Here is a 17,742-nt window from a genome sequence, read left to right on the forward strand (position 1 = left end):
CTGGGAGGTCTGGGGGAAACCCCACAGGAAAAAAAGAAGATTCAGTGTTCATTTGCTTACACACACATATCATAAAATCTTGGGGCGCTGCGGGGCCTCCCACAAAACGTACGTTCTCATAAAGAACTACCGGAACTACCCAATGTTCCATTTACATGGAGTATTCCCTTCTCCTCTAATCCTAAAGACCATGGACACCTAATCTCAAAATCGCTGAATGTAATTCAAAATTTTGAAAAAATGAAGTAATTCAATTGGGAGTGAATTTCGCAGTTGATATGCAAATTCTTCATTTGGTGAAAATATGGAAATTTCAATGTGGGCAATTAGAAATTGATGTACGAGATTTGGGTGTTTTCTCTCGCGTGCATGCAAATTTGTTTAAATAAAGAAAACGAGCTCCCACGCATCAACGAATTTGCTGGGCCCGTTTTGGATTAGTCAATTTTCCAGTGACGGATAGAACCGACAGATGGCGCTGATTTAAATTTTAGTTTTCGCGCCTTTGAAAGTTATTTCTAATGCAATGATTGGATGCAAAACCGACTTCATGTGTCAAAGGGTATGCGGGGCGTTGCTTTGTTTGACTTGGTTCGATCAGCTTTAATCGGAAAGTGACTCACAAACGATTTACGAATTAGTCACACACCTGCATACAGAGCAATGGAATTTAATCGCCGTCTCTCTTGACGTAATGCCTATGAAATTGAAAAGAATGCGCGTGGATTATCGTTTATTTAAATCCGTAAATGTTTCGCTATACAATTAAATAAACAGTGCGTGCAATTTTCGCACGCGATAATGAGATGACACACATGCATTTAGCGCGGACCTCGTGTCCCCTTCCGCCACTTTTTCGAACTTGGAATCAATCATAAATTTCCGAAATTTTTCATTCGGCATCTGGCGCCTTGGACGCATGCGCGCCGAACGCGTTCGCTCGCTGGCTGGCTATGGTTCTGCAACGGATTAAATTTCAGTAAGATTTTAATAGCCATAGTGATAGTGTTTATGTAATTCGTTAATACGAGAAAACCTCCCCCGTGGTAAGTTCACGTTTTATACTTGTACCCCGACCGTTTTTTACACCCTCGGGGCGGTCGCGTCGTGGAATGCAAACCGGTCTTTTCGAGAGATAAACAAATGAACTCCGCCGCCGGTTCGTGGCGAAATTGATGCCCCGAGTTTACCCTCTTCGGGAGGATAATGGGGGGGAAAAAAACGGGAGCGCCTCCCCGTTCGCACAAAGATCTCGAGACCGCCGCCGCGTTTTTTGTAGGTCATTAACATCCTGCCCCAGGAGCAAGGAACTCCTCGTCGTTGGTCGTCCGAATTTTCTTGTATTTTTTCCTCGGGCGTGCGAGATTTGTGACCTTTGACATTTGTAGATATTCTCAATAAAGCAATTGTCTTCTCAATTGATTGTTATTGTAAAAATAGCACGTTTCGCAACGGATTCGTTCGAAGGCTAAAGACACGTACGTAACTTCAATGTCGCTCGTTGTATTATTATTAAATTCCGTTCGCCAAGAAGGTTTGTAGTTCAGGAATTTAATTAAATGCAATTAAAAACCGGAACTACGGTCAGCGGGAAGAAGAAGTAGCTCCTCGTCTAATAGCCGCGCGGTGTTAATTTTTTCCTTTGATAAATACTCGCTACTTGCGTCATTAGATTCATCTGGAGCTGTCGCCCTCGTCGCGCGAATTGAAATATAAACATCAACCACATGGCATTTCCGATTTTTTGCTCTTATAAGACGTTGACCCGTTTTACGAATGCATCGATACGCCTATGGAAGCAATTAAACGCTACAGAAATAGAAAACGGAATTTTTCTGGCACAAATAAGTTAAGGAATCCACGAAAACTCGTAGAAAATTTCAAATTCTCTCCTGAAATACATCTTTTGAAACGTAGCCAAGTGCACAATATTTTTACGGTACAAATACCTGCGGAAATAAGGTTTGAGTGCCGTCCACCTTGACGCGCTCAAAAATGACTTAAAACTATTAATAGGCGAATTTTCGCGTCCTGCCTGTGTATTAGTCATTGCTGATTGTATTACACCGGGGCTATCACGTTGCGGTGTAAACACGGGTATAAGCGCGACCTTGAAAGAAAGTGAGGTTAGATGTCGGTGACGAATGACACTCGCGCCTAACCTCGCTCTTTCCCGTCAAACCGTGCGCTTAAATTTCGATCGTTTGCTTTCAGATGGCAGACACAGTGAAGAAGTCGAGAATTGTAAGTGAAACCGATGAAAATTTAGAAGAGTGCTTGCTGGAAGAATTTAATCAAAGGCTTAAAAAATGCTTAAGTCAAGTGTGTATTTGCCACTAACGTTTTCGCGCGCATGTGACGGTAGCCCCTCGTTTATCGAATTTTGCAACTTCTGCAGTTCCCCCGTAAGTTCTACAATTCATGATAAAATGTTCCGACAATTTTTAAAATATAGGGTTGGGGGGGGGGGCGTTCTAAAAAGAGGATTAATAGTTCAAAAATTCCTGATAAGTCATTAAAATAGCTGCGCGAAAAACCAACGGACAAGACTTCGTTACCCAAATAGAAACTCCCAATATTGACTAAAAGTCTAAAAGTAATGCCAAAAGCAGTAAATACGGGGTAGAATGTAGAACCGGGGGGGGGGGGGAAAAGAAAACCCCCCCACGAAAAAAAAAGTTTTCCTTTTCCTACAATGACCGTAAGATTTTCGTGCGCTAGAGGGAATCGACTCCCCGGTATCACATTCAAACTCAAAACGTTCAGCCCTTCCCCATGAACTTCTGTGTGTGATACAAGTGCCATGGGCACTGAATATTCGGCACAAAAATGTGTAACCGGGGGGTCTGGGGGTATGGAATACCCCCCAGGAAAAAGAAGGGATAGGTGTTGCTTTTCTTACAATCATCCTAAAATTTTCGTGCGCTAGAATGAATAGCTGGGGGGTATTCCATACCCCCCAGACCCCCCGGTACTACATTCTTACTGAAAACGTCCAGTCCTTCCCCATGAACTTTTGTGTGTGACACCAGTGCCGTAGGCACAAGATCTTGGGGGCAAGAATGTGTAACCGGGAGGTCTGGGGGGGTATGGAATACCCCCCAGGGAAACGAAGAGATTGGTGTTGCTTTTCCTACAATCATCATAAAATTTTCGTGCGCTAGAATGAGTAGCTGGGGGGTATTCCATACCCCCCAGACCCCCCGGTACTACATTCTTACTGAAAACGTCCAGTCCTTCCCCATGAACTTTTGTGTGTGACACCAGTGCCGTAGGCACAAGATATTGGGGGCAAGAATGTGTAACCGGGGGGTCTGGGGGGTATGGGAAACGAAGAGATTGGTGTTGCTTTTCCTACAATCATCATAAAATTTTCGTGCGCTAGAATGAATAACTGGGGGGTATTCCCTACCCCCCAGATCCCCCGGTACTACATTCTTACTGAAAACGTGCAGTCCTTCCCCATGAACTTTTGTGTGTGACACCAGTGCCGTAGGCACAGGGTATTGGGGGTAAGACGAAGGGAAAAGAAGAGATTGGTGTTGCTTTCTCTACAATTATCATAAGATTGTCGTGCGCTAGAGAGAATGGATGGCGGGAGGGGGGGGGGGTGTTCCACACTTTAATTACAGTTGCAAAATTTTGTAAATCAGGAGCTAACTTCACATGCGCCGTTTTCGCCCTACCACTAACTTTTCAGGATGATCTCAACCCGCCCGATCTTGCCACCGCCACGAACTTATTTATAGAGAACGAACGGCGCGACAGCCTAACCACGTCGAACGGTCACGCCGACTACGAAATAACGTGCGAGAGCCCCGACTCGCCGCCGCCGGTCCGAGACGAGCCCGAACCGAAATCCGTAAAGGACCGCATGTTCCTATCGACCGACGACGCCTCCTGTCTGCTGTTCACGCAGACGGTCACGTCGCCGATGCTCACGCCCTCCGAGGAGAACATAGACTTTTTGCAGGGCTTCAAGCGCGAGTCGATCTCGAACGAGTCGCCGCTTTGCAACGGCAACGGCACGCCAAATGTCGCCGACGAAGAGGAGCCGGTCGAACCGGAGCAGCAGCCCCAATTCGAACAAATTGATACTAACGTGTGTGTTAACATTGATGTTGTAAGTGTGCGGTTTTTTTTACTAATTATCAGTCTATTTTTTTCGCCCCCCCCCTCTCTCCCCCCAAATTCCTGTGCTCTCATTATTAGAAAATGTTCTAGCAAGAAGTCCCAGGATTATAGAGAGCACAATCGAAAAAGATAGACCTCCACATTCCAATCCAACCAAATCTAATGCCTTCTCTCACTTCAGAGCACAGTCACAGAGACGCACTACGTCGAAACGACCACCACAGAGACCAACGGCCTGAAAAAGAAGAAGAGCAAGAAGTCGAAGAGCCAGCACGAGAAGGAGAACATCTCGGTGGTAAGTACGGATGCGCCGCCTCGCCTCGCTCGCTTTTCAAAACTAATTTTAGTGTGATGAGACTAACGAAGATTCGTGCTATAACGTCAACGTGAAGAATTTGGTGAGTGTGGCCGCTTTTGTTGTTGTTTTTTTTGCATGTTCGCATTTGCGCTTTAGTGTAGGAGTTTCGGTGACCTCAGTAAAATCGACGCGGACCGCCACCACCGGTGGAAGTGCACCGAGCGTTCGGTAAGCGACCGATTGTCCACCCGTGCATGCGAAAAAAGCTTCTGTGTTGTTTTTTTTCTCTGTGTTGCTTTAGCGTACAAAGTCGATGAGCGATCTTCGGCCGATTCGCACCGGTAGAATCTTTACGGGCGTGTCTGTAAAGGAATTGGTAAGACCCCGCTGTAACACGTCCCTAGCAGAATTAAGAATGTTTTTTTTTTGCATGGCGTAACTAACAAATTGTAGCGAGAGAGATTTAGTAACGTCTCTACTAATCACGTGTTGCTTAATAACATTACTAAGTCAAAGATGTTGGTAAGTGTTGTCAAATGATCATACTTAGGGGTGGATGGGGCACAGAATTGACGAAAATTGACCTTTGACATACAGAGTGTTAAAGTTTTTGTTATTAACTCTCCGATAGCTAGGTATTGTACGTTGCTTATAGGAAAGTGCATTCTGCGCATGCGCCCATTTCTACATATGGTAACTTGGGTGCGCATATGCGCGATTTTACATTTCAAAGCAGGTGTCTTAGCCTTTTTGGTTACAATTTCAGGAAGATATCGCTACAACAGCGTCTGGGCATTGGGTACTTTTTAGAAATCCATTGAAAAGCAGCTTTTATTGGCTTTAAGGGTCGTAAAAGTCTCCAAGAACCCCAAAAAACCTCCATCTAGAAGTTGATTCTCTCTTCTCTTTTGGTCGCTACCTCCGTCGCTACTTTGTTCTCCTTTAAAACGGTGAAACATACTATAATGATGGTTTTCGATTAACCTTTATCCCCCCTCCCTCCCTTCCACAAGTTCCCCAATCCACAAAATCCACCACATTGTTTGGCATATGTTGCAGCCCAGCGCAATGCAACATAAGTGGTGGAGATGTACCCCTGTTAGTTCCTGTCCCCACGACAGTTGACAATTGACTAAATTCGGGGAGGGGAGACTACGCCAGCCATATGACAACACGTACTGAATTGTCCTTTAATATTCCGGACCCCTCAGTGCTACACCAAAATGTATGGAGTCCTAGTTGCTGTGATACTTCTTTTCCTTAAAGAGGTCTGTGTCTGCTTGGGGGCGTTTTTGGGGAAATTATCACATACTCTTCTAAGGAGAACTGTAGATAATGTAACACCGGGGAGGTCTGGAAGAGGGGGATACGGAATACCCCTCAGTAGACATTTAATATTCTGATGGAAAGGATCAAGTCCTCCTAGGTTTGTGGTTTTGTGTTAACTGACATTGAACTTTCTTTGCTGGGGGGTATTTCAGACCCCCCGGTGCCACTTTCTCCCCCACAAACTGTTTAGTCCTCAAGTCTCTCATCACCCTTTTTGTTTTTGAGAAGCTTATCAGATCCTCATCTAATGAGAATTGACAATAATGTAGCACCGGGGGGTTTGGGGGGTATATACCCCCCAAGTGTACATGTTATAATTGTGATCGTAATTATGAAGCCCTACCAGGTTTGTGTTTTTGTGGGAACTGTCATTGAATCTTTTTTTGTTGCTGAGTATAGGCTGGGGGGTATTCCATACCCCCCAGACCCCCCGGTACCACTTTCTCCCCCACAAACTGTTTACTTCTCAAACCTCTCATGACCCTTTTTGTTTTTGAGAAGATTATCAGATCCTCCTCTAAAGAGAATTGACAAAGAGAATTGACAATAATGTAGCACCGGGGGGTTTGGGGGGTTTGGAATACCCCCCAAGGGTATATGTTATAATTATGATTGAAATTGTGAAGCCCTACCAAGTTTTTGTTGTTGTGGGAACTGTCATTGAATCTTTTTTTGCTACTGAGTATAGGCTGGGGGGTATTCCATACCCCCCAGATCCCCCGGTACCACGTTCTCCCCCACAAACTGTTTACTTCTCAAGTCTCTCATAACCCTTTTTGTTTTTGAAGAGATTATCAGATCTTCTAAAGAGAATTGACAATAATGTAGCACCGGGGGGTTTGGAATACCCCCCAAGGGTATATGTTATAATTATGATTGAAATTGTGAAGCCCTACCAAGTTTTTGTTGTTGTGGGAATTGTCATTGAATCTTTTTTTTGCTACTGAGTATGGGGGGGGGGTATTCCATACCCCCTCAAACCCCCCGGTATCACGTTCTCCCCCACAAACTGTTAGTCCTCAAGTCTCTCATAACTCTTTGTTTTTGAAAAGATTATCAGATCCTCTTCTAAAGAGAATTGACAATAATGTAGCACAGGGGGGTTTGGGGGGTATGGAATACCCCCCAAGTGTATATGTTATAATTATGATTGAAATTGTGAAGCCCTACCAAGTTTGTGTTGTTGTGGGAACTGTCATTGAATCTTTTTTTGCTACTGAGTATAGGCTGGGGGGTATTCCATACCCCCCAGACCCCCCGGTACCACGTTCTCCCCCACAAACTGTTTACTTCTCAAGTCTCTCATAACCCTTTTTGTTTTTGAAGGGATTATCAGATCCTCTTCTAAAGAGAATTGACAATAATGTAGCACCGGGGGGTTTGGAATACCCCCCAAGGGTATATGTTATAATTATGATTGAAATTGTGAAGCCCTACCAAGTTTTTGTTGTTGTGGGAATTGTCATTGAATCTTTTTTTTGCTACTGAGTATGGGGGGGGGGTATTCCATACCCCCTCAAACCCCCCGGTATCACGTTCTCCCCCACAAACTGTTAGTCCTCAAGTCTCTCATAACTCTTTGTTTTTGAAAAGATTATCAGATCCTCTTCTAAAGAGAATTGACAATAATGTAGCACAGGGGGGTTTGGGGGGTATAGTGTATATGTTATAATTATGATTGAAATTGTGAAGCCCTACCAAGTTTGTGTTGTTGTGGGAACTGTCATTGAATCTTTTTTTGCTACTGAGTATAGGCTGGGGGTATTCCCATACCCCCTCAGACCCCCCCGGTACCACGTTCTCCCCCACAAACTGTTTAGTTCTCAAGTCTCTCATAATCCTTTTTGTTTTTGAGAAGATTATCACATCCTCTTCTAAGGAGAAATGACAATAATGTAGCACCGGGGGGTTGGGGGGGTATGGAACACCCCCCAAGTGTACATGTTATAATTGTGATTGAAATTGTGAAGCCCTACCAGGTTTGTGTTTTTGTGAGAACTCTCATTGAATCTTTTTTTGCTGCTGAGTGTAGCCTGGGGGCTATTCCAGACCCCCCCCGGTACCACGTTCTCTCATAACCCTTTTTGTGTTTATCAGATCCTCTTTATCCCCCAGTACTTATATATTTAATATTATGAGAATTGTTGATAGTGTAGCTTTAGGGGGTATAGAATGTCTCCCACACGCCACGGGGGTAGGTTCTCCCTCAATCCGTTTTAGGCAATTGGTACTTTCATACTTTTTGTATTCCGGATTCCTTGGTGGTACTATTTAGGGGACCAAGGCACATCTTCCAAGACAAAGGAAGTCTCGCTTAGCGCGCATACTTTCGGAGCTAGCTCTCCGAGACTCGTTCACTGTTTGGCAAAACTTTCCGACACATAAACTTTAATACTTAAATAGCACTTTGTAGCACATTGCACCCCATCTGCCCCTATCCACATTTTACAGCGGCACAAATCCCCTAACACTCGTTTTATTTTAGAAATCCAGTTTCAGCAAGTTTGACGCCTTACAAAAGAAAAACCAATTGAACCTTCAGCAGGTAGACCAAAATGATGTGAGTAAACGCGCCGACACCTTTATCGCACGATAACCCCTTCTCTCCTGTTATAGACAGACACAAGCAATTGTAAGAAATGCGGACGTCCCGTGTTTCAAATGGAGCGCGTCATCGCGGAGCGATGCGTCTGGCATCGGAACTGTTTCAGATGCGCCGAGTGTAGTAAACAATTATTGTACGCTCCTCCCCCCCTGTTGCACCTCGCACGCTATAATTCGTCTTTTCTAGAGTCGACAATTTCGAGAGCCACGAAGGCACAGTTTATTGCAAGTCCCACTTTAAGCTGCTGTTCCAGCCGAAGGCGGTCGAGGACGAGTTACCGAGTAAGTATCGACGACGATGATCATCCAATACTTTGGACAATCGATCGGCCCTCATAAAAAAAAATGATTGCAGCGAAACCTCGAAAGCATGAACTTATAATTCGTGAAAATCAACCGGTGGAATTGCCGCCAGATGTGGCTAGAGGTACAGAAACGTTTTATGTCACAACCTAAAACTTAACACGTCTCCGCCGCTTTGTTTTGATAACACACCCCTCGTTCGCGCACTCTCGGCACGTACTAATCGCGGTCTTTTTTTAGCGAGCGATAAACCCGATCTGGGCCTCGAGGAGTTGCACAGTTTGAACGTTAAGGAGCGCTTTCAAGTGTTCGAGAACATAAAGGACAGCGCGCACGATCACCACGAGAAAAATTCTGTCAAAATGGAACGATCGCCCTCCATCCTCTCGAAGCTGGCGCGATTCCAAGCGAAAGGCATGGACGTCGGCGTCAACGACGAGTGCCTCGACGGCATACCGATCGAGGCGAGCTCGTCCGAGGAGGAGGCGGAAGCGGAGGGCGAGGACGCCGATCTGATTCGCGCGAAGCGCGTCCAGAAGGAGAAGCCGTTTCACTTTCTGCAAATGTCCGACGTGAAGAGCAGATGGGAGCAGGGCAACTCGCAGAAGCGCGACGACATACGCGAGGAGCGCAAGCAGGAGATACAGAACATTCGCAGTCGGCTATTCCTCGGCAAGCAGGGGAAGATGAAGGAGGCGTACCAGCAGGCGGTCGTCGAGTCGGAGTCGGGCGCCGCGCTGAAGAAGGAGGTGCCGATCGACACGCCCGATACGCGCTCGATCAAGGACAGATTTGAGAGGGGAGACGTTGTCAATAGCGAAATTAGGAGGGAAACTGAGGACATGTCTATTTTTGAAAGCGGTAAGTCGATCGAGTTGTTCTTTAATTAAAAAATGTGCGCAAATCGATCCTATGAGATTGTCTTTGAATGCATCTTGGAAAACTATCAATTGCTCTGAAATTCCGGGTTTCCGTATCTGTGTTTCAGAGATTCAAACCTTTTCCGCGCTCTATTATTTATTTCAGTGCTAGGCGAGCCGAAGGAGAAGCATTCATGACCATCTAGCGCTTTTGGGTGCCTTCTAGAGTCTCTTGCCCCTTTTTGGAACACTCTGGAAAGCACTTCCACGATGCTTGCGCGGTTTTCCGTCGTGTTCTACGTCTTACGGTCTCCATAAATGTTTTTCAGAGATCTAGATTGCTCTGGAACGGTTACAAACCCTTTCCAGAGCAATCTACATTCTTCTCCAAAGTAGACGGGTCTAGAAAGAGGCCTATTGACGTTTCATTATTTAACAGGCACGTAAGTATCGCGCAATTTCTAAAGGAACAAGGCGCGCAGTTTGGTTTTTTTGACTAAGAAATTTACGACTCAAGCCCCAACATTGATAACGTTATCGTCCGTAGATTTCCGTTTCGAGAGATACTTGAAAGAATTTATCTTTTCCGACAGAATTATCGTAACCGCGATGTGATTGTTGCGGCGGAAGTGACATAATAGCTTCATTTGGCAATTTGACATTGCACCAGCTAAGCCGATTGCCGGCGGTCTGCATTGTGAGAGGCGGTTGTGGGGGTTGAATAGTATAAGAGGTAATCAATCTCCACGGTGGACGCCGGCGCCTGTGTGGCTTGTTCGGTTAGGCTAGCTTGGGACCCGCCTTGAATGTCCCGCGAAAGGTCGTGGACCTCAGGGATTGTTGGATTTTCGGGTTACACAGCGCAGCCGAAAATTAGAGTGGAATCTTGCAAGATGTGTACAGCAATTGTTGTTCAATGGCCCCGGTTTTTGAATTGTTAGTTTAAAAACAAAAGGTACAAGTGCGCCATCTCCTTGGTAATCGATACACTTTCCTTTATTTTTTGAGTTCCAGAGAGAGAGAGAGATTCCAGAACCCCCCGTGCTACGTTCTTCCCCAAGCCGTGTAAGGCAATTAGTACTTTCATTTTTTTATTAAAGGGAACCGAATTTCTAGTGCCTAGGGGTTATTCCAGATTTTCCAGGAGTACACCACAATGTATAGAGCCTTAGATGCTGTCATACTCTTTTCCTCCTGGGACGTGTGTTTGCCTGGGGGGTATTCCAGACCCCCCGGTGCTACGTTCTTCCCCAAGCCGTGTAAGGCAATTAGTACTTTCATTTTTTTATTAAAGGGAACCGAATTTCTAGTGCCTAGGGGGTATTCCAGACTTTCCAGGGTTACACCACAATGTATAGAGCCTTAGATGCTGTCATACTCTTTTCCTCCTGGGACGTGTGTTTGCCTGGGGGGGTATTCCATACCCCCCGGTGCTACGTTCTTCCCCAAGCCGTGTAAGGCAATTAGTACTTTCATTTTTTTATTAAAGGGAACCGAAACCGTGTAGGGCAATTAGTACTTTCATTTTTTTATTAAAGGGAACCGAATTTCTAGTGCCTAGGGGGTATTCCAGACTTTCCAGCGGTATACTACAATGTATAGAGCCTTAGATGCTGTCCTCCTGGGACGTGTGTTTGCCTGGGAGGTATTCGGTGCTAAGTTCTCCCCCAAACCGTGTAGGGCAATTAGTACTTTCATTTTTTTATTAAAGGGAACCGAATTTCTAGTGCCTAGGGGGTATTCCAGACTTTCCAGCGGTATACTACAATGTATAGAGCCTTAGATGCTGTCCTCCTGGGACGTGTGTTTGCCTGGGAGGTATTCGGTGCTAAGTTCTCCCCCAAACCGTGTAGGGCAATTAGTACTTTCATTTTTTTATTAAAGGGAACCGGATTTCTAGTGCCTAGGGGGTATTTCAGACTTTCCAGCGGTACACCACAATGTACAGAGCCTTAGAGATGCTGTCCTCCTGGGATGTGTGTTTGCCTGGGGGTATTCCATACAGAAAGGGACACCTTACGTATCATGCCCACATGATACAAATTCTACTTTAAAGCATTTTAGTAACGGAATCGCAGCAATACAAGAAAGTACAGGAATGCTCCCCTGATGCAAATGTCTAACAATCAATCACAAATTAATGACATCTTACATTTAATGTTGTTCTGATACACATTTGGTCGAATAATTAAACGCAAGAAGGCCTTAAGCCTTTAAGTGACACCTTGTTACATATTATGTTCTCCTGATATAAATTTGCGGGATCACAGGAATGCAAGGAGGTACATAAATTACACTTTCTGAGGCGAATCCTGCCTAGAAATAGATCGTAAGACATATTTGGCGGCATCCTCTCACGTATTATGTCTGCCTGATGTCCATTGTAATTAATTTTCTTTAATTGCATCAGGATAGCAGGCATGCGGAAAGGTAGCGTAAAAATTATAGATTTGGATTGATCCTTTAACATATTATGCCCTCTTAAAGTTTTTGAAGAACAGCTTTTGCCTATTATGTTCCTGTTATGAAAAAAAATTGGATCTCACAGCATACCTTAAATAGAATTCCCAAAATACGGGGAGGGGGCGTCGGAAATTCTGCCGGATACTGTTCAAAAATTAAAACTTCGTTAATTAATTGCGCTTCTAATGACACCGCTCATGACTTAATCGGATGCTGTTTACTGCAACTCATTTAGTTAGCAACGGTTAATTGTACTGGATCTTGGTGACTTCCTGGATCTCTTTGGACCTCGGAATTTTTAAGATCTCTAGCGTCACCGCGACTTTGAGTTCCCGATTTTGACGTATATTTCAAGTCGCGTTTGTGTTTCAGGTATCGGCAAAAAGTCGAGATCGATCTTCCTGGAATTGGACGCGGAAACCACGAAACCACCGAAACTGTCGCCGACGTCGCCCGTCAAGCTGAGCACATCGGTTCGCAACGCGCGAGAGGTACGCACCGCAACTTTTTTTGTAACCCCGCCCCCCTTTCTCTCTTCTCTCTCTTTCTTATTGTGGGTGAGAGGATTGTAAAACCTTGTTATCCGTTAGGCATACATTGCCAAGCAGGCCTCTGAGGATACCGTTAGGTCATTCGAGCGCATGGACGAGATCTCAGTTCGGACGGCCGATATCCACGACCGGTTTAAATTTTTTGAGACTTATAAAGAGCCGGAACAGAAGCGCAGGGAGTTTCGAATGACCCCGCCGCGTGAGGGACAGACTAAGGTTAATAGCTTGCAGGGAGAGGTGTTTTGCCTTGTTACTAATTTTGCACATTTCTCGCCTCTTAAACTAATTCCCTTAGACTTTTGTTGTTGTTGTTGTTGTTGCTACGTCGGCGCGCTTAACCGCGGTGCTAACTTACCCTTTGTTTGTGACAGTCGAAGACGCCCGAGCGCGACGTGTACGTCGATCCCGACATCGTCAGATCGGACGAGACCGTCGAGGATTCGGTCGTAGCCAAATCGGCGCATACGGCTACGAAGATGCTGAGCAAGTTTCGTCAGATGGAGGAGAATCTGATGAAAGGGCAAGAATCTGCAGGTGGGTTACGTGTTTTACCTAGTGGGGAAAGTGAACGGGTTGTGTTTTCGTAGGTCCGAAACCTTTGAAGCGCTTCACGCCGCCGCGCGAGCCGGCGCGGCGCGAGAGCAGCAGCGAGCGCGAGTCCGGCAGCGAGGAGGAGAGCGAGACGGAGGTCGATAACGTGCGAGTGATGGAGCAGGATCTGGTCGAGGCGCAGAAGGCGGCCCGCGCGCAGAAGTTGCGCGCCAAATTCGAACGCTGGGAGGAGAACGAGATTAAGCGCGAGAATTCCGTGAGCGTCATCGGCGACGAGCAGGGGCAGATCGAGACGGCAAGGAGTTTATGTGCCAAATTCGAATCACTGCGTGATTCCAATAACGTCCAGCAGCACACAAATCGCGTGAAAGTGAATCGATTCGTGGTAAGTCGAGCATGCGCGCCCCTATAACCTCGTTCTCTTGTGTTATTCCCAATTAATCTTAGCGTTTGCGAATTAGCTTTCGGCACCTGCCACACTTGTCGCACTGCGTAGTATTTTGCATGTGATCTGTTGTAGGTAGTGATGTGCTCTCTCTCTCTGATTTGAAATACTTTCTTTGCAGTAAATGGAAAATGCCACAACTTCAATATTTTTAGATTTCTAATTATTTATATAGAATAAATGTGGGTAATTAACGATAAGTAATAATGCACAAAAGCGAACTTTTTACGTTGTTGTATCTTCATTGAGAAAAAAGTGTTATCGTTTAACCAGTCGTGGTGCATATTTTTATTATACAATTACTATTATATTTGTTGTTCGAATTTTATTGTCGAAAATTTTAAATTTACTTTTTTGTTTTTTATTTTTAAAAAAAAGAAGAAGGAATCTGTAACTGTGCCAATCTTTATATGTTCTTTGGGTGATTAAATAAACAGATGTCATAAGCTAATTCTCTGTCTTTATTGGGGATAACACCCTCTCCCTCTCTCTAATAACTATTGCGCAGGTCTCGAACGCGACGTGCAAGAGCTGCGAGGGCACTGTCTACCCGTTGGAAATGATCGCCGTGCACGGATTAACGTTCCACAAAAACTGCTTCCGCTGTAACGAGTGTAAGATGATATTGCGGTAAGTCGCCCGAGACGACATTCGAAAATAAACAGATTTTCGTCTAGAATGAACTCGTACTCGTACAATCGAGGCCTGTTGTATTGCACTACGCATTTCAAGCGCTTGTTTATCACAAAAGGCAATTACGATAGCGGTTTCGGATTGGAGCAGCACAAAGATAAGTGGGGCGTTCGAACTGCGGCCTAAGTTTACTGTTTGTGTATACAAAAAAAGTATTTTTCTATTGTTTTATTTCGATTTAATTACAGCTCTACAAAAACACGGAGTCTTCTGTTCTTCAACAGTAGCAGTCCGTGTGACGACACTTTTTTTTCTGTGGATCGTCAAGTAAATATATTGAAAACTGTTTTAGTTAAGGCTTTGAACAAAAAAAGTGTCTGCAATAGCCCATCCAACTTTGTTGGAAAATACGCTAAAAAACAGTGTGCAAAGAAATTTGGTGCACTAAAGGGAATGGTTGGGGGGTATTCCGAAACCCCACCCCCCGGTGTTATATTCTCACTCAAAGTCTATAAAGTATGATACAAGTGCCAAAAGCACTGAATATTGGGGGGAAAGATGTGTAACCGGGCGGTCTGGGGGGTATTTATACCCCCACGAACAGGAAGAAATTTTTTCCTACAATTATCACAAGATTTTCGTGTGCTAGAGGGAATGGTTGGGGGCGGGTGTATTCCATAATACCCCCCAGTTCCACATTCTTCCTGAAAACAATCCACCCAAAGGATTCCCATGATAGTTTTTTATAAAGGTAACCCTTATCTCAAAAGTTCTTGATAAACTCCCTCGCCTGCAGGGAACTTTGGAAGGAAGGCAAAAATATGGGTACCCAAATAAACATGGCACTTTGTTTAGTAGGTAATTATTCACCCATTGCCATACCAAACAAAATAACACGAAATTGAAATTTGATCACCGGGGGTGGGGGCCAACCAATAACTGTATATCGGCGTTCCTGAACCGTTTCATAATCTTTAGCCATTGTATATGTGTGGGAAAGAAGATTTACTGGAGCACGGGGGGGGGGGGGGGGGGTTCAATGCCGATCTTGGAGGAGGTTGAGCTTCAAGATGTGTTCCAAATATATATCTATTAAAAAGAGTCTGTCCCCAACAATTGGTAGTATAATTGGAGGTGTTTCTGTAATCATTTTTTTACATCCTTTTCGGGTTTTTTTAATTCTGGTCAAAATGTCAGCGATTACCTTTTCCACAGCCTTTTCCCAACGACTATTGTGAATATTATAGGAACCCCTCGGTACTACGACCCCTGGAAGACGTTTACCCTTCAGAAATTTCATAGTTTTTGCGAAAATTATATCATCTCTTAAGAAGTATATTGCACCTGGGGGACATAGAATACCCCCCAGTAAACGAAGTAAAATATGCTGAGAGTACACTGCTGGCTGGGGGGTATTGCGTTACTACTGTACCCCACAACACGCCTAGGACTCGATAGTTTTTGAAAAAATTATCAGATTCTCTTCTAAGAATTATTGCGGAGAACGGTATGGAATACCCCTAGCGAAGGAAAATTCTATAACAATTTCCGGAAAATCACAAACAACCCAGCAAAGAAGAACTCGATAACTCTGTTTACCCTATAGCCTGTGGTACCTATAATTCTCATGGTTTTTTTAAAAATTGGCAATGGACCAATTGTACAATACTGGGTGGTATTCCAGGGTGTACCAGGACAACAGAAACCTAAGAAGGATCCTCCACAGAAATCGTGAAAAGTTTTCTTAAATGGTTTCCTGGTACTAGGTAATGCACAAAAAATACCTGTTCAGTAGGTATAACAGAAACGCGAGAAGATTTTGTACACAGGAAATAATTGTTTAACGCATCTTTTTGTATTTTAATCCAAATAAAAAACTGCAAATACATTGCAATCTGCTAGTATAAAACCCGAGCGGACGCCACTGGTGGAGTGGAAGTGGTAGCATGACGCACGATTACTCTGACGCTTATCACAGAGACACAGACCATCATAGGACTAAAAGCATATATATACTTCTCTTATATATATGACTAAAAGCAACATTTCAAACCTTTTTTACTTTACTTTAAAAGTAAGTAATGCCCTAGTATCTCTGCACTGTTTAATACCAAAACAGATTTTTAACACACTATTGTTGTTAGGTATGGAAGGAGAAGATGACACACTACCCATTAAAATCGAACCAGAACACGAAGAAAAAATTAATTCTGATCTTCAAGATAACATTTTGGTAAGCAACGAGGCATTGTTTACAGTAACAAACGAAATTAGCATTGGTACACCCCGTTCTGTATCCTTTTCTAATGAAGTACCGCAACACTCCGGTTTTCGAGGTCCCGTTTCAACCAAGTATACAATTGTAACTAAGGAGTTTAAATGTGCCGATTGTGATTACGGGACAAGTTACAAACGGTACTTTAAACTGCATCGTTTAACACATCAGGTTTCTAACCGTTTTAAATGTGCCGAGTGTGTTTATGAGACGGGTTATAAACGCTACTTCCACCTACATCTTTTAACGCATCAAGTGTCGAACCGTTTTAAGTGTACTGATTGTGTTTATGGGACAAATGATAAAGACGACTTCAAACGGCATCAGTTAACACATAAAGTTGTTGGCGATTTAATTAAATGTGAAAAGTGTGTTTACGAGACGAATAATAAATACCACTTGAAACGACATCTTTTAACACATAACGATTCGAAGGAGTTTAAATGCGCCGATTGCGATTACGAGACAAATTATAAATCCGATCTTAAACAGCACTTTTTAAAACATAATGTTTCAAAGGCTTTTAAATGTGGTGATTGTGATTTTGAGACTAACAGTAAGTACTACTTTAACCAACACCTTTTAAAACATAAGGTTTCGAAGGATTTCAAATGTGATCAGTGTGATTATGCGACAAACATTAAAAAGTACTTCAAAGTTCACCTTTTAAAACATAAAGCTTCTAAGGATTTGAAATGTGCTCATTGTGATTTCAAGACGAATTATAAATCCATTCTTAAAAGACACATTTTAAGACATAAAAGAGTCTAAAGTTTTTGAATGTGGTAGGTAATCGTGATTATGAGATAAATATTGGATTGGACTTTATGGTGATAAAATCTTTTCGGATCGGAGATGTCATGATCTTACTTGACAATGGTACGATCGTTTGAATCAACCTTGTCGTCCGCAATGCGTTTGTCTATTTGTAATTTGTATTAATAATTGAATTTTTAACATTTCCCATATTACTGTGAGGTTCATAATCGATCATCTGATTGGTGTGGCTTTTCCAAGTTGTTTTTGTTTTAAATAAATATCAGTTGTAATTTCCTTAGTTATAACTGCTTTTACCCATTTATAAAATCCCTGACCCAGTTCCCACTATACTTCCCTTCTTCCTACAGAGCGAAAACAAGGGGGCACAAAATTGTAAACACATTGTATATATTTTGTGTTAATGTTTGAACTATTGAAATAACATTACAACTACTGTACATCGTCAATTTGCACCTACTAACAAAAAATCACTAATGTGCCAAACTATGGCTAAAATTAATAAACTAAAACTTACG

At 43.6% G+C, this 17,742-nt stretch overlaps 1 protein-coding gene and 1 long non-coding RNA gene across 11 annotated transcripts; both read left to right on the forward strand.

The window, feature by feature from the left end:
- Positions 1 to 897: 897 nt before the first annotated feature.
- On the forward strand, positions 898 to 14,433 carry LOC116161072 (protein-methionine sulfoxide oxidase mical3b). Of its 10 annotated transcripts, none has more exons than XM_031474271.1 (19): positions 898 to 1,046; positions 2,215 to 2,322; positions 3,701 to 4,123; positions 4,316 to 4,429; positions 4,482 to 4,532; positions 4,589 to 4,660; positions 4,734 to 4,808; positions 4,886 to 4,954; positions 8,247 to 8,321; positions 8,378 to 8,499; positions 8,553 to 8,647; positions 8,721 to 8,792; positions 8,909 to 9,529; positions 12,364 to 12,482; positions 12,582 to 12,758; positions 12,914 to 13,076; positions 13,130 to 13,479; positions 14,048 to 14,169; positions 14,217 to 14,433. In XM_031474271.1, exons 2-19 carry the CDS (start codon positions 2,215 to 2,217, stop codon positions 14,356 to 14,358), a joined length of 2,970 nt encoding a protein of 989 aa, XP_031330131.1. In that variant the 5' UTR covers positions 898 to 1,046; the 3' UTR covers positions 14,359 to 14,433. The 10 variants fall into 10 exon arrangements, with proteins under 10 accessions (XP_031330131.1, XP_031330134.1, XP_031330137.1 ...); XM_031474274.1 differs by having other exon boundaries at positions 2,215 to 2,244; XM_031474277.1 differs by lacking the exon at positions 12,582 to 12,758.
- A 791-nt stretch (positions 14,434 to 15,224) lies between these two features.
- LOC116162447 lies at positions 15,225 to 17,500 on the forward strand. The gene is made up of 2 exons (XR_004143542.1): positions 15,225 to 16,246; positions 16,317 to 17,500. It is a non-coding gene; the product is annotated as an uncharacterized LOC116162447 (long non-coding RNA).
- Positions 17,501 to 17,742: the final 242 nt, after the last annotated feature.

The sequence above is a fragment of the Photinus pyralis genome, unplaced genomic scaffold (assembly GCF_008802855.1).
Source record: "Photinus pyralis isolate 1611_PpyrPB1 unplaced genomic scaffold, Ppyr1.3 Ppyr1.4_LG10, whole genome shotgun sequence".
Lineage (NCBI taxonomy): Eukaryota > Metazoa > Arthropoda > Insecta > Coleoptera > Lampyridae > Photinus > Photinus pyralis.